At 60.6% G+C, this 17,312-nt stretch overlaps 1 protein-coding gene across 10 annotated transcripts; it reads left to right on the top strand.

Annotated features, from left to right (window-relative positions):
* The first annotated feature begins 688 nt into the window (after window positions 1-688).
* FUZ (fuzzy planar cell polarity protein) lies at window positions 689-14,270 on the top strand. 10 transcript variants are annotated; one of them, XM_062603612.1, is made up of 12 exons: window positions 690-795; window positions 1,590-1,711; window positions 2,096-2,180; window positions 3,212-3,280; window positions 5,072-5,176; window positions 6,363-6,587; window positions 10,105-10,200; window positions 10,381-10,469; window positions 12,493-12,591; window positions 13,225-13,402; window positions 13,724-13,827; window positions 13,891-14,117. In XM_062603612.1, exons 1-11 carry the CDS (start codon window positions 709-711, stop codon window positions 13,784-13,786), a joined length of 1,218 nt encoding a protein of 405 aa, XP_062459596.1. In that variant the 5' UTR covers window positions 690-708; the 3' UTR covers window positions 13,787-13,827; window positions 13,891-14,117. The 10 variants fall into 10 exon arrangements, with proteins under 10 accessions (XP_062459587.1, XP_062459596.1, XP_062459594.1 ...); XM_062603610.1 differs by lacking the exon at window positions 13,724-13,827 and adding an exon at window positions 11,725-11,789 and having other exon boundaries at window positions 14,071-14,101; XM_062603608.1 differs by lacking the exon at window positions 13,891-14,117 and adding an exon at window positions 11,725-11,789 and having other exon boundaries at window positions 13,724-13,766.
* Window positions 14,271-17,312: the final 3,042 nt, after the last annotated feature.

Genomic DNA, 17,312 nt, shown 5'->3' with positions numbered 1-17,312 from the left:
GGCTCAGTGGGGATGAATGGGGCTCAGTGGGGATCAATGGGGGCTCAATGGGGATCAATGGGGGTCAGTGGGGCTCAATGGGGCTCAGTGGGGATCAATGGGGCCCCCCAAGCGCCTCAAACCAGGCCCGACCCCCCCCCCGGTACCGATCACCGCCGCCGCCGCCGCCAGGAAGTGTTCCCTTTCACGTCCGCTCGGAACACGTGACCGCGGAGCATGCGCGCTCGAAGCCAGCGCGGCGTTGCCGCGGTAACGGTGGGCGGGGAAAGCGGAGGAGCGCATGCGCGGATGCGCTGTTGCCGTGGTAACCGCGCGGTCTTCCCGGCGTGCACCGCGGCGGGACATGGCGGCGGCCGGTGGCGGGGGCTGAGCGGCGGCGCGGGAAAAGGAGGAGAGGGGGCGGGGCTTAGGGAGAGGGGCGTGGCGTGAGGGGAGGGGCTTAGGGAGAGGGGGCGGGGCTTCGAAAGAGGGGCGGGGTCTGCGCGGGGCGTGGTCACAGGGGACGGTGCCTGTGGACCAAGAGGAGCGGGGGGGCACCTTGGGGGCGTGGCCATGGGTTGGGGGCGGGGCCTCGCGGGCCAGTAGCTGCTTTAGGGGGCGTTGCTGGGAGGAGCGTTGACCAAATAAGGTGGGATGGGGGCGTGGCTATAAAAAGGGGAGTGGCGTGAGGGAAGGGTCTCATTGGGTGCTGGCAGAGGGGGCGTGGCTATGGCGGAGGGGGGCGGGGCCACGCTGCTGCTGTGCCTGGCCGCGGGCAGCGGGCTGCCGCTGTTCTGCCGCCCGCCCCGCCCCCAGGTGAGGCCCCGCCCCCTCCGACCCCCCCATAACCATTGTCCCCCATAACCATTGCCTCCCCATAACCATTGCCCCCATCTCTATTGCCCCCATCACCATTACTCCCCCTATAACCATTGCCCCGCATCACCATTGCCCCCCCATTACCCCCCCATAACCATTGCCCCCCAACCATTGCCCCCCCAACCATTGCCCCCCATCACCATTACCCCATCACCATTGCCCCCCAACCATTCCCGCCATAACCATTGCCTCCCATAACCATTGCCCCCCAACCATTGCCCCCCCATCACCATTGCCCCACAACCATTGCCCCCCCATCACCATTGGCCCCCCATCACCATTACCCCCCCATAACTTTTGCCCCCCAGCCATTACCCCTCCATAACCGTTGCCCCCCAACCATTGCCCCCCATTAACCATTACCCCCTCATAACCATTGCCCCCCAACCGTTGCCCCCCCATAACCATTGCCCCCCCATCACCATTCCCCCCATCACCATTGCCCCCCAACCGTTGCCCCCCCATAACCATTGCCCCCCCATCACCATTCCCCCCCATCACCATTGCCCCCTCATCACCATTACCCCCCCATAACCATCCCCCCCCATAACCATTGCCCCCCATCACCATTACCCCCCATAACCATTACCCCCCATCACCATTCTCCCCCATCACCATTACCCCCCCATCACCATTACCCCCCATCACCATTGCCCCCCATAACCATTCCCCCCCCATAACCATTGCCCCCATCACCATTACCCCCCCATAACCATTGCCCCCCCCCGCAGCCCCCGTTCCCCCTCATTGGGGCCCTCAATGGCGTCCACATGTTCGGGGCTGGAGCCGGGGTCGGGCTGCGGCGCGCGGAGACCCCCGGGACCCGGCTGCAATGGGGCGGGGACGGGAGCAGGTCAGGGGCGGGGCTAAACGAGGGGGCGGGGTTAATGAAGGGGCGGGGCCAGTACACGCGGGCGTGGTCACGGGGGGGGGCGCGGTCATTGTTGTGGGCGGGGCCATGCCTGGGAGGGATCGAGATGGGGCGGGACCAATTGGGGGGGGGGGCTCGGCCATAGTGGGGGTGTGGTCAAAGCAAGGGGGCGTGGCCATGGGGTTATGGGAGGGGTCACAAGGGGGGCTGGGGGGGAAGTCGTGTTAATAGGGGTCACGGAGGGGTTACGGGGGGGTCATAGGGGACTGGGAGGGGTTAATAGGGGTCATGGGGGGCTGGGGGTGCGCTTGGGGGTCAGTGCCATGGGGCAGCCCCACAAGTGCCCCCCCCCCTTTCCCCCCCCAGCATCACGTTGATTGCAATCAGCTCCGCCCCCGATGCCTCAGGCCCCGCCCTCAAGCGCCTCCTTGACTCCGCCTTCGGTGCCATGGTGAGACACCCCCCCCCCAGTACAGACCAGTACAGACCAGTTCAGCCCAGTGCCCCCCCCGCCCTACCCCAGTGCTCCCAGTTCATCCCAGTCCATGCCAGTGCCCCCACTGCCCTGTCCCAGTGCTCCCAGCCCATCCCAGTTCATCCCAGTGCTCCCAATCCATCCAAGCCCATGCAAGTGACCCCCCTGCCCTGTCCCAGTGCTCCCAGCCCATCCCAGTCCATCCCAATTCTCCCCCTCCACCCTATCCCAGTTCATTCCAGTCCATCCCACTCCATCCCAGTCCATCCCAGTTCCCTTCTCCACCCTATCCCAGTTCATTCCACTCCATCCCACTCCATCCCAGTCCATCCCAGTTCCCCCCTCCACCCTATCCCACTCCATCCCACTCCATCCCAGTCCATCCCAGTTCCCTTCTCCACCCATCCCAGTTCATTCCAGTCCATCCCAGTTCATCCCAGTCCATCCTAGTTCTCTCTTCCACTCCATCCCAGTTCATCCCAGTCCATCCCAGTTCCCCCCTCCACCCTATCCCACTCCATCCCAGTCCACCCGAGTCCATCCCAGTTCCCCCCTCCACCCTATCCCAGTTCATTCCACTCCATCCCAGGCCATCCCAGTTCCCCTCTCCACCCTATCCCACTCCATCCCAGTCCATCCCAGTTCCCCCCTCCACTCTATCCCACTCCATCCCAGTCCATCCCAGTTCCCCCCTCCACTCTATCCCAGTTCATTCCAGTCCATCCCAGTCCATCCCTGTCCATCCCAGTTCCCCCCTCCACTCTATCCCAGTTCATTACACTCCATCCGAGTCCATCCCAGTCCATCCCAGTCCACCCCAGTTCCCCCCTCCACCCTATCCCACTCCATCCCAGTCCATCCCAGTCCATCCCAGTTCCCTTCTCCACCCTATCCCAGTTCATTCCACTCCATCCCAGTTCATCCCAGGGCATCCCAGTTCCCCCCTCCACTCTATCCCACTCTATCCCAGTCCATCCCAGTGCTCCCAGTTCACCCCGGTGCCGCAGGTGCTGGTGCTGGGACTGGATGAACTGGTTCCCATCCGTAACGTGGAGCGGCTCAAGCGGGACCTGAGGGTATTGGGGGGGGGGGGGGCAATGGGGGGGGTCATGGGGGGCAATGGGAGGGTCAATAGGGTGTCAATGGGGGGTGGTAATGGGGGCTCTGGGGGGGGTCAGTGTGGGATCAATGGGGGTAATGGGGTGTCAATGGGGGCCCCAGGGCAGTCACTGGGGGGGTCAGTGGGGGTCAGTGGGGTCAATGGGGGTCAATGAGGGCCAATGAGGACCAAGGGGGGTGTCAGTGGGGGTCAGTGGGGATCAATGTGGAGTCAATGGGGTCAGTGGTGTCAATGGGGGTCAATGAGGGTCAATGGGCATCAATGAGGACCAAGGGGGGTGTCAATGGGGGATGAGTGGGAATCAATGTGGGGGCAATGGGGTGTCAATTGGGATCAATGGTGAGGTCAATGGGGGGCAATGCGGGGCAATGGGGGGCAATGGGGATCAATGGGTGTCAATAGGAGTCATTGGGTGTCAATGGCGGTGAATGGGGATCAATGGGGGTGAATGGGTGTCAGTGGAGGTTAATGGGGATCAGTGGGGGTTAATGGGTGTCAATAGGGTCAATGGGTGTCAACGGCGATTAATGGGGGTGAATGGGTGTTGGGGGGGTCAATGGGGATCAGTGGGGGTCATTGGGTGTCAATGGTGCCAATGGGGGTCAATGGGTGTCTGTCAGTGGGGGTCAATGGGGATCAATGGGGGTGAATGGGTGTCAGTGGAGGTTAATGGGGATCAGTGGGGGTTAATGGGTGTCAATGGCGTCAATGGGTGTCAATGGCGATTAATAGGGGTGCATGGGTGTTGGGGGGGTCAATGGGGATCAGTGGAGGTCATTGGGTGTCAATGGTGCCAATGGGGGTCAATGGGTGTCAATGGTGTCAGTGGGGATTAATGGGGGTGAATGGGTGTTGGGGGGGTCAATGGGGATCAGTGGGGATTAATGGGGGTCAATGGTGTCAATGAGGGTTAATGGGTGTCAATGGGTGTCATTGGGTGTCAATGGTGTCAATGGCGGTGAATGGGGATCAATGGGGGTGAATGGGTGTCAGTGGAGGTTAATGGGGATCAGTGGGGGTTAATGGGTGTCAATGGCGTCAATGGGTGTCAATGGTGATTAATGGGGGTGAATGGGTGTTGGGGGGTCAATGGGGATCAGTGGGGGTCATCTGGTGTCAATGGTGCCAATGGGGGTCAATGGGTGTCTGTCGGTGGGTGTCAATGGTGTCAGTGGGGGGCAATGGGGATCAATGGGGATCAATAGGGGTGAATGGGGATCAGTGGGGGTCAATGGGTGTCAATGGCGTCAATGGGTGTCAATGGCGATTAATGGGGGTGCATGGGTGTTGGGGGGTCAATGGGGATCAGCAGGGGTTAATGGGTGTCAGTGGTGTCAATGGGGGTTAATGGGTGTCAGTGGAGGTTAATGGGTGTCAATGGTGTCAATGGGTGTCTTTGGGGGTCAGTGGGGTTCAATGGGGGTTAATGGGTGTCAGTGGGTGTCGATGGGGAACAGTTGGGTTAACGGGTGTCAATGGGTGTCAATGGTGTCAATGGGGGTCAATGGGTGTCAAAGGTGTCAATGGGGGTCAATGGGTGTCAATGGGGATTAGTGGGCGTCAGTGGGGTCAATGGGGGTTAATGGGAGTCAATGGGTGTCAGTGGGGATTAGTGGGCATCAGTGTGGTCCATGGGGGTTAATGGGTGTCAGTGGGTGTCAATGGGTGTCAATGGGGATTCATGGGTATCAGTGGGGTCAATGGGGGTTAATGGGTGTCAATGGGGGTAAATTCTGTGCCCCCTCAGAGCTGTTTCGTGTTATTGGACGCGCTGCTGAGCCCCGGGGGGGGGCTGGGGCTGGGCCCCCCCAGCTGGCCCCTCCCCCCCGGACCCACCCGCGACCTCCTGCAGGTCAGAACCCCCCCAGCTCCACCCCAAACCCCCATTGCCCCACCAGTATTCCCCATTGCACATCATTAACCCCCATTGCCCCCCACTGCACCCACTGCCCCCATTGTCCCCAATGCCCCATTGCCCCCATTACCCCCATTAACCACATTGTCTCATTCCCCCCATTGCTGTCATTGTCCCCATTGCTGCCATTGCCCCCATTGCCCCCATTACCCCCATTGACCCCATTACCCCCATTAACCCCATTGCCCCCATTCCCTCCATTGGCCCCATTATCCCCATAGACCTCTATTGCCCCATTTCCCCCATTGTCCGCATTGACCCCCATTGACCCCATTACTCCCATTGACCCTCATTATGCCCATTGACCCCATTACCCCCATTACCACATTGCCCCCATTACCCCCATTAACCCCCATTGACCCCATTACCCCATTATTGCCATTACCCCCACTACCCCATTACCCCCATTACCCCATTAACCCCCATTGACTCCCATTGACCCCCAGTACCCCATTGACCCCCAGTACCCCATTACCCCATTACCTCCATTGACCCCCATTACCCCCATTGACCCCCATTACCTCTATTGACCCCCATTACCCCCACTACCCCCATTACCCATTGCCCCCATTAGCCCCATTAACCCCGATTGACCGCCATTACCCCATTGACCCCCAGTACCCCATTACCTCCATTGACCCCATTACCCCATTAACCCCCATTAAACCCCATTGACCCCAATTAACGCCCATTGACCCCCATTGACCCCCATTATCTCTTTTGAACCCCATTACGTCCATTACCCAATTACCCCATTGACCCCCATTACCCCATTACCCCCATCACCCCCATTCCCCCCATTCCCCCATCACCCCCATTACCCCATCACCCCCATTACCCCCATTACCCCCATTACCCCCATTGCCCCCCATTGCCCCCCATTGAACCCCATTACCCCCATTGACCCCCATTGACCCCCATTGACCCCCCCCATTGACCCCCATTACCCCCATTGACCCCCATTACCCCCATTGACCCCCATTGACCCCCATTAACCCCCATTGACCCCCATTGAACCCCATTGCCCCCATTGACCCCCATTGACCCCCATTGACCCCAATTAACCCCCATTGCCCCCCATTGACCCCCATTGACCCCCATTGACCCCCATTGCCCCCCCCAGGACACTCTGGACGCCTTCGCTGCCGCCGCGGGCACGCGCTGGGGGTGCCTGGTGGGGGCGGGGCGGGTGCGCGCCTCCACGCGCCGCTGGGGGGCGCTGCCGAGCGCCGAGCGCGCGCTGCTGGCGGCGCTGCTGCTGCCGCGGGGGGCGGGGACAGGGGGGGAGGCCACGCCCACCGCGGCCGCACGTGACCTGCCCGTGTACCTGCCCCAGAGCAGCCCCACGGTGAGTGACCCCCACCCCAGCCCCATAACTGACCCCAAAGTAACCCCCTCTGACCCGGAACTGACCCCAAAGTGACCCCCACCCCAGCCCCATAACTGACCCCAAAGTGACCCCCACCCCAGCCCCAGAACTGACCCCAAAGTGACCCCAAACCCAGCCCCATAACTGACCCCAAAGTGACCCCCTCTGACCCAGAACTGACCACAAAATGACCCCCACCCCAGCCCCATAACTGACCCCAAAGTGACCCCCACCCCAGCCCCATAACTGACCCCAAAGTGACCCCCACCCCAGCCCCATAACTGACCCCAAAGTGACCCCCACCCCAGCCCCAGAACTGACCCCAAAGTGACCCCCACCCCAGCCCCAGAACTGAACTAACTGACCCCAAAGTGACCCCCACCCCAGCCCCAGAACTGACCCCAAAGTGACCCCCACCACAGCCCCATAACTGACCCCAAAGTGACCCCCTCTGACCCAGAACTGACCCCAAAGTGACCCCCCACTGACCCCAAAGTGACCCCCACCCCAGCCCCATAACTGACCCCAAAGTGACCCCCCCAGCCCCATAACTGACCCCAAAGTGACCCCCTCTGACCCAGAACTGACCCCAAAGTGACCCCAACCCCAGCCCCATAACTGACCCCAAAGTAACCCCCTCTGACCCGGAACTGACCCCAAAGTGACCCCCACCCCAGCCCCATAACTGACCCCAAAGTGACCCCCTCTGACCCGGAACTGACCCCAAAGTGACCCCCACCCCAGCCCCATAACTGACCCCAAAGTGACCCCCCAGCCCCATAACTGACCCCAAAGTGACCCCCTCTGACCCCAAAGTGACCCCACCCCAGCCCCATAACTGACCCCAAAGTGACCCCCACCCCAGTCCCAGAACTGACCCCAAAGTGACCCCCACCACAGCCCCATAACTGACCCCAAAGTGACCCCCTCTGACCCAGAACTGACCCCAAAGTGACCCCCCCAGCCCCATAACTGACCCCAAAGTGACCCCCACCCCAGCCCCATAACTGACCCCAAAGTGACCCCCACCCCAGCCCCATAACTGACCCCAAAGTGACCCCCACCCCAGCCCCATAACTGACCCCAAAGTGACCCCCACCCCCCCATAACTGACCCCAAAGTAACCCAGAACTGACCCCAAAGTGACCCCCACACCTGACCCAGAACTGACCCCAAAGTGACCCCCACCCCAGCCCCAGAACTGACCCCAAAGTGACCCCCACCCCAGCCCCATAACTGACCCCAAAGTGACCCCCACCCCTGACCCCATAGTGACCCCCCCTGACCCATAACTGACCCCAAAGTGACCCCCTCTGACCCATAACTGACCCCAAAGTGACCCCCACCCCAGCCCCATAACTGACCCCAAAGTGACCCCCTCCCCAGCCCCAGAACTGACCCCAAAGTGACCCCCACCCCAGCCCCATAACTGACCCCAAAGTGACCCCATCTGACCCATAACTGACACCTAAGTGACCCCCCCAGCCCCATAACTGACCCCAAAGTGACCCCCACCCCAGCCCCATAACTGACCCCAAAGTGACCCCCCCAGCCCCATAACTGACCCCAAAGTGACCCCCTCTGACCCAGAACTGACCCCAAAGTGACCCCCACCCCAGCCCCATAACTGACCCCAAAGTGACCCCCTCTGACCCAGAACTGACCCCAAAGTGACCCCCACCCCAGCCCCAGAACTGACCCCAAAGTGACCCCCTCTGACCCATAACTGACCCCAAAGTGACCCCCACCCCAGCCCCATAACTGACCCCAAAGTGACCCCCACCCCAGCCCCAGAACTGACCCCAAAGTGACCCCCTCTGACCCCAGCCCCATAACTGACCCCAAAGTGACCCCCACCCCAGCCCAGAACTGACCCCAAAGTGACCCCCTCTGACCCAGAACTGACCCCAAAGTGACCCCCTCTGACCCATAACTGACCCCAAAGTGACCCCCTCTGACCCATAACTGACCCCAAAGTGACCCCCTCTGCCCCATAACTGACACCAAAGTGACCCCCACCCCAGCCCCAGAACTGACCCCAAAGTGACCCCCTCTGACCCAGAACTGACCCCAAAGTGACCCCCTCTGACCCATAACTGACCCCAAAGTGACCCCCACCCCAGCCCCATAACTGACCCCAAAGTGACCCCCTCTGACCCCAAAGTGACCCCCTCTGACCCATGACCCCAAAGTGACCCCCTCTGACCCATAACTGACCCCAAAGTGACCCCCACCCCAGCCCCAGAACTGACCCCAAAGTGACCCCCTCTGACCCATAACTAACCCCAAAGTGACCCCCTCTGACCCATAACTGACCCCAAACTGACCCCCACCCCCAGCCCCATAACTGAGCCTAAAGTGACCCCCTCTGACCCAGAATTGACCCCAAAGTGACCCCCTCTGACCCATAACTGACCCCAAAGTGACCCCCTCTGACCCAGAACTGACCCCAAAGTGACCCCCACCCCAGCCCCAGAACTGACCCCAAAGTGACCCCCTCTGACCCAGAACTGACCCCAAAGTGACCCCCCCAGCCCCATAACTGACCCCAAAGTGACCCCCTCTGACCCAGAACTGACCCCAAAGTGACCCCCACCCCAGCTCCATAACTGACCCCAAAGTGAACCCTCCTGACCCACAACTGACCCCAAAGTGACCCCCCCCAGCCCCATAACTGACCCCACGTGACCCAGAACTGACCCCAAATGGTCAGTTCCATCCAGCCCCATAACTGGCTCACAACTCAGACCCAGCACCATAAGTGATTCCATCTGACCCCCACTTAGGCCCCTGCCCCATAACTAACCCCAAGTGACCCATAACGGACCCACAACTGATTCTCCCAGCCCTATAACTGACCCCCACTGAGCCATAACTGACCCATAAGTGACACCCCTTGTCCCATACCTGACCCCATCTGACCCATAACTGACCCCATCTGACCCATAACTGACCCCATCTGACCCATAACGTACACCAAGTGACCCCTAACTGGCCTCCAAGTGATGCCCCCAGCCCCATAACTGACCTCATCTGACCCATAACTGGCCCCCAAGTGACCCTTCAGCCACATTGCCCCCCCATTGATCCCCATTGACCCCCCATTGATCCCCATTGCCCCCCCATTGACCCCCCCATTGACCCCCCATTGATCCCCATTGCCCTCCCATTGACCCCCCATTGATCCCCATTGCCCCCCATTGACCCCCCCATTGACCCCCCCATTGATCCCCCCATTGACCCCCCCATTGACCCCCCACTCCTCCCCACTGATGCCCCATTGATCCCCATTGCCCCCCATTGCCCCCCATTGCCCCCCATTGACCCCCATTGCCCCCCATTGATCCCCATTGCCCCCCATTGACCCCCCCATTGATCCCCATTGCCCCCCCATTGACCCTCCCATTGACCCCCCATTGATCCCCCATTGACCCCCCCATTGCCCTCCTATTGACCCCCCCATTGACCCCCCCATTGACCCCCATTCTCCCCACAGGTCCCGCACCGGCTCCTGGTGCTGGGGCTGGTGGGGGGGGTGGCGGTGGCGCTGCTCTGCGGGCCCCGCCCCCCCCTGCAGCACGTGATCACCCAGGTGGGGGGGGAGGGGCCGAAGGGGGGGGTGGGGGAGGGGCAGAGGGGGCGGGGCTGGGGGGAGGGGCAGAGGGGGCGCGGTGGGGCAGGGGGAGGGGCTGGGGGGGAGGGGCAGAGGGGGAGGGGCTGGGGGGGGAGGGGCCTTGGTGACCCCGCCCCTCCCCCCCTTCCCCCCCCCCAGCTCGTGCCCCAGTTCTGGAGCCCGGTCTTGGAGCAGCTCCGGGGCTGCGGGAGGGGCCCCCCCGCGCCCCCCCCCCGCGGCGTCTTGGCGTGAGTGGGGAAGGGGAAGGACCCACATGTGTGGGGCTGGGACCCATTGGGGGGGATGGACCCAGATGTGTGGGGCTGGGACCCAATGTGGGGGGATGGACCCAGATGTGTGGGGCTGGGACCCAATGTGGGGGGATGGACCCAGATGTGTGGGGCTGGGACCCATTGAGGAGGGATGGACCCAGATGTGTGGGGCTGGGACCCAATGTGGGGGGATGGACCCAGATGTGTGGGGCTGGGACCCAATGTGGGGGGATGGACCCAGATGTGTGGGGCTGGGGCACATTGGGGGGGATGGACCCAGATGTGTGGGGCTGGGACCCATTGGGTGGGGATGGACCCAGATGTGTGGGGCTGGGACCCATTGGATGGGGATGGACCCAGATGTGTGGGGCTGGGACCCATTGGGTGGGGATGGACCCAGATGTGTGGGGCTGGGACCCACTGGGGGTGGGATGGACCCAGATGTGTGGGGCTGGGGCACATTGAGTGGGGATGGACCCAGATGTGTGGGGCTGGGGCACATTGGGTGGGGATGGACCCAGATGTGTGGGGCTGGGGCACATTGGGGGGGATGGACCCAGATGTGTGGGGCTGGGACACATTGGAAAGGGCTGGACCCAGATGTGTGGGGCTGGGACCCATTGGGTTGGGATGGACCCAGATGTGTGGGGCTGGGACCTATTGGATAGGGCTGGACCCAGATGTGTGGGGCTGGGACCCATTGGGTGGGGATAGACCCAGATGTGTGGGGCTGGGGCGCATTGGGGGGGATGGACCCAGATGTGTGGGGCTGGGACCCATTGGGTGGGGATGGACCCAGATGTGTGGGGCTGGGACCCATTGGGTGGGGATGGACCCAGATGTGTGGGGCTGGAGCACATTGGGTGGGGATGGACCCAGATGTGTGGGGCTGGAGCACATTGGGGGGGATGGACCCAGATGTGTGGGGCTGGGACCCATTGGGTGGGGATGGACCCAGATGTGTGGGGCTGGGACCCATTGGATGGGGATGGACCCAGATGTGTGGGGCTGGGACCCATTGGGTGGGGATGGACCCAGATGTGTGGGGCTGGAGCACATTGGGTGGGGATGGACCCAGATGTGTGGGGCTGGGCCCCAATGTGGGGGGATGGACCCAGATGTGTGGGGCTGGGGCGCATTGGGGGGGATGGACCCCAGTGGGGGGCTATGGGGCTCTGATCCCTCCATGATGGGTTGGGGGGGTCCAACCCCTCCCCTTCCCCCCCCCCAGGTATCTGCTCGTTCACCACCAGCAGGGCTGGACCCAGAGCGGCGTCAGCCGAGGGGGGGCGCAGGGTACGTGACCCCCAAACCGGAGCCATTGAACCCCCTTTGATCCCCATTGACCCCATTGATATCCATTGAACCCCATTGAACCCCATTGATCCCCATTGAACCCCATTAATCCCCATTGACCCTGTTGAACCCCATGGAACCCCATTGAACCCCAATTGACCCTCATGGAACCCCCCATTGACCCCGTTGAACCCCATGGAACCCCATTGACCCCATTAACTCCCATTGATATCCATTGAACCCCATTGACCCCCAGTGCCTCCATTGACCCCCATTACCCCCATTGCCCCCCATTCATTATCCCCATTGACCCCCATTGACCCCCATTACCCCCATTGCCCCCCATTCATTATCTCCATTGACCCCCATTGCCTCCATTGACCCCCATTACCCCCATTGCCCCCCATTATCCCCATTGACCCCCATTGCCTCCATTGACCCCCATTGCCCCCATTGCCCCCCATTCATTATCCCCATTGACCCCCATTACCCCCATTGCCCCCCATTCATTATCCCCATTGACCCCCATTGCCTCCATTGCCCCCATTGCCCCCATTGCCCCCCATTCATTATCCCCATTGCCCCCCATTGCCTCCATTGCCCCCCATTCATTATCCCCACTGACCCCCATTGCCTCCATTGACCCCCATTGCCCCCATTGCCCCCCATTCATTATCCCCATTGACCCCCATTGCCCCCCCAGCCGGGGTCCTGCCCCCCCAGCGCCGTGGGGCCGCCCTCCGGCACCTCTATGCACTGATGGCCCCCAAGTACTGCCCCGAGGAGGGGGCACCCCCCCCAGGTGAGGGGGGCACTTGGGGGTCTGGGGTCAGTTATGGGTCTGGGTATGGGGTGTGAGGGGTTGGTTATGGGTCTGGGGGGGGTCACTTAGGGTTCTGAGTGGGACCCACTGGGGGGGGATGGACCCACATGTGTGGGGCTGGGACCCATTAGGAAGGGATGGATGCACACGTATGGGGCAGGGACCCATCAAGACGGGATGGACCCACATGTGTGGGGCTGGGAACCATGGTGGGGGATGGACCCACATGTGTGTGGCTGGAACCATGGTGGGGGATGGACCCACATGTGTGGGGCTGGGACCCATTGGGAGGGCATGGATGCACATGTGTGGGGCTGGGACCCGTTGCGGGGAAGGACCCACATGTGTGGGGCTGGGACCTATTGGGAGGGGAGGGACCCACACGTGTGGGGCTGGGACACATTGGGAGGGGATGGACCCACACGTGTGGGGCTGGGACACATTGGGAGGGGATGGACCCACACGTGTGGGGCTGGGACACATTGGAAGGGGATGGACCCACACGTGTGGGGCTGGGACACATTGGGAGGGGATGGACTCACACGTGTGGGTCTGGGTCCCACTTGTGGGACCGGGGGGTCACTTGTGGGTCCCGTGTGCCGCTGCCCGCAGGGCCCACCCCCACGCTGTGCTACACGTCGCTGCCGACCCACACGGGGCTGGTGGTTGTGGGGCAGGGGGTGGTGCTGGTGCTGCTGCTGCCCCCCCGCACCCCACGGCAGCGCCTGCACCCACTGGGCCTCAGCTGCCTGCACGCCCTCACCCGCGGCTGCGACCCACAAGTGTGAGCCTGACCCACATCTGGGACACACAACTGGGACCCACAAGTGTGAGCCTGACCCACAACTGCGACCCACAACTGGGACCCACAAGTGTGAGCCTGACCCACATCTGGGACACACAACTGGGACCCACAAGTGTGAGCCTGACCCACATCTGGGACACACAACTGGGACCCACAAGTGTGAGCCTGACCCACATCTGGGACACACAACTGGGACCCACAAGTGTGAGCCTGACCCACAACTGCGGCCCACAAGTGTGAGCCTGACCCATATCTGGGGCCCACAAGTGTGAGCCTGACCCACAACTGGGACCCACAAGTGTGAGCCTTGACCCACAACTGGGACCCACAAGTGTGAGCCTGACCCACAACTGGGACCCACAAGTGTGAGCCTGACCCACATCTGGGACACACAACTGGGACCCACAAGTGTGAGCCTGACCCACAACTGCGGCCCACAAGTGTGAGCCTGACCCATATCTGGGGCCCACAAGTGTGAGCCTGACCCACAACTGGGACCCACAAGTGTGAGCCTGACCCACATCTGGGACACACAACTGGGACCCACAAGTGTGAGCCTGACCCACATCTGGGACCCACAAGTGTGAGCCTGACCCATATCTGGGGCCCACAAGTGTGAGCCTGACCCACAACTGGGACCCACAAGTGTGAGCCTTGACCCACAACTGGGACCCACAAGTGTGAGCCTTGACCCACAACCGGGCCCTTACCCACAACTGGGACCTGTGACCTATAACTGTGACCCAGACCCATAACTGGGACCCACAACTGGGACCCACAAGTGTGAACCTGACCCACAGCTGGGCCCCCAACCCTGGGAGGAGCACGTGTCCAATAAATGTGTTGGCTCAGATGGAGAGTCCTGGGGGGCTCTATGGGGCAGGGAGGGTTCTATAGGGTTGGGAGGGTCTGCGGGGCAGGGGGAGGGTCTATGGGGCAGGGGGAGGGTCTATGGGGCAGCTTTGCGGCCCCATCTAAGCTGGTGGAGCTGATCTGGGGGCTCTGGACTGGGTCAGTTCCCATCCCAGCACCCATGGGTGCCCATGGATGGGCTGTGGGCACCCAGAGATGCCCATGGATACACATGGATGGGGCTATGGGTGCCCATGGATACACATGGATACACATGGATGGGGCTATGGATCCCCATGGATACACATGGATACACATGGATGGGGCTATGGATCCCCATGGATACACATGGATACACATGGATGGGGCTATGGGTGCCCATGGATACACATGGATACACATGGATGGGGCTATGGGTGCCCATGGATACCCATGGATCCCCATGGATACACATGGATAGGGCTATGGATGCACATGGATACCCATGGATCCCCATGGATACACATGGATAGGGCTATGGATACCCATGGATACCCATGGATGCACATGGATACACATGGATGGGGCTATGGGTGCCCATGGATACACATGGATACACATGGATGCGCATGGATGGGGCTATGGGTGCCCATGGATACACATGGATGCACATGGATGGGGCTATGGATACACATGGATACACATGGATACACATGGATGGGGCTATGGATGCCCATGGATACACATGGATACACATGGATGGGGCTATGGATGCCCATGGATACACATGGATACACATGGATGGGGCTATGGATGCCCATGGATACACATGGATACACATGGATGGGGCTATGGGTGCCCATGGATACACATGGATACACATGGATACACATGGATAGGGCTATGGATGCGCATGGATACCCATGGATACCCATGGATGCACATGGATACACATGGATGGGGCTATGGGTGCCCATGGATACCCATGGATCCCCATGGATACACATGGATAGGGCTATGGATGCACATGGATACCCATGGATACCCATGGATGCACATGGATACACATGGATGGGGCTATGGGTGCCCATGGATACACATGGATACACATGGATGCGCATGGATGGGGCTATGGGTGCCCATGGATACACATGGATACACATGGATGGGGCTATGGATACACATGGATACACATGGATACCCATGGATGGGGCTATGGGTGCCCATGGATACACATGGATGGGGCTATGGATGCCCATGGATACACATGGATACACATGGATGGGGCTATGGATGCCCATGGATACACATGGATACACATGCATAGGGCTATGGATGCCCATGGATACACATGGATACATATGGATACACATGGATACCCATGCATAGGGCTATGGATGCCCCTGGATACACATGGATACACATGGATGGGGCTATGGATACCCATGGATACACATGGAAACACATGGATGCACATGGGTACACATGGATATGGCTATGGATGCACATGGATACACATGGATGCCCATGGATGGGGCTATGGATACCCATGGATACACATGGAAACACATGGATGCACATGGATGGGGCTATGGATACCCATGGATACACATGGAAACACATGGATGCACATGGATGGGGCTATGGATACCCATGGATACACATGGAAACACATGGATGCACATGGATACACATGGGTGCACATGGATGGGGCTATGGATGCACATGGATACACATGGATGCCCATGGATGGGGCTATGGATGCCCATGGATGGGGCTGTGGGTACCCAAAGATGCCCACGGATGCCCACAGAAACACATGGATGCACATGGGTGCACTTGGATACACATGGATGGGCTGTGGGTACCCATCGATACACATGGGTACACGTGGGTGCCCATGAATGGGGCTATGGGTACACATGGATGCGCACGAATGGGGCCTTGGGTGCACATGGGTGCCCATAGATGGCCATGGATGCACGTGGATGGGGCTATAGGTACCCATGGGTGCCCATAGATGGCCATGGATGCACGTGGATGGGGCTATAGGTACCCATGGGTGCCCATAGATGGCCATGGATGCACGTGGATGCGGCTATAGGTACCCATGGGTGCCCATAGATGGCCATGGGTACACTTGGATGCACATCGATGGGGCTATGGGTACCCATGGGTGCCCATTGATGGCCATGGATGCACACGGATGGGCTGTGGGTACCCATGGATGCACATGAATGGGGCTTTGGGTGCACATGGATGCACGTGGATGCACACAGATGGGCTATGGGTACCCATAGATGCCCATGGATGCACTTGAATGGGGCTATGGGTACCCATGGGTGCCCATAGATGGCCATGGGTGCACTTGGATGCACATGAATGGGGCTATGGGTGCCCATGGATGCACATGAATGGGGCTTTGGGTACACATAGATGGCCACAGATGCACTTAGATGCCCATAGATGCGCATGGATGCACATGAATGGGGCTTTGGGTGCCCATGGATGCACATGAATGGGGCTATGGGTGCCCATGGATGCACTTGGATGGGGCTATGGGTACCCATGGGTGCCCATGGATGCACTTGGATGCACATGAATGGGGCTTTAGGTACCCATAGATGCCCATGGATGCACTTGGATGCACATGAATGGGGCTTTGGGTGCCCATGGATGCCCATAGATGCCCATGGATGCCCATGAATGGGGCTTTGGGTACCCATGTATGCACTTGGATGGGGCTATGGGTACCCATGGGTGCCCATGGATGCACTTGGATGCACATGAATGGGGCTATGGGTGCCCATGGATGCACTTGGATGGAGCTATGGGTACCCATGGGTGCCCATGGATGCACTTGGATGCCCATGGATGCACATGAATGGGGCTATGGGTGCCCATGGATGCACATGAATGGGGCTATGGGTGCCCATGGATGCACATGGATGCACATGAATGGGGCTTTGGGTGCCCATGGATGCACATGAATGGGGCTTTGGGTGCCTCTGGGTCCCACCCTCGGGTTCCACCCTCGGGCCCCTCCTCCGGGTCCTCCCTGCCC

Source organism: Pezoporus occidentalis, unplaced genomic scaffold, assembly GCF_034315485.1.
Source record: "Pezoporus occidentalis ecotype Australia unplaced genomic scaffold, CSIRO_AGI_Poc_V1 ctg805, whole genome shotgun sequence".
In the NCBI taxonomy this organism is placed as follows: Eukaryota; Metazoa; Chordata; class Aves; order Psittaciformes; family Psittacidae; genus Pezoporus; species Pezoporus occidentalis.
The sequence above is the reverse complement of the archived record's forward strand: the minus strand, read 5'-3'. Positions and strand labels throughout refer to the sequence as shown.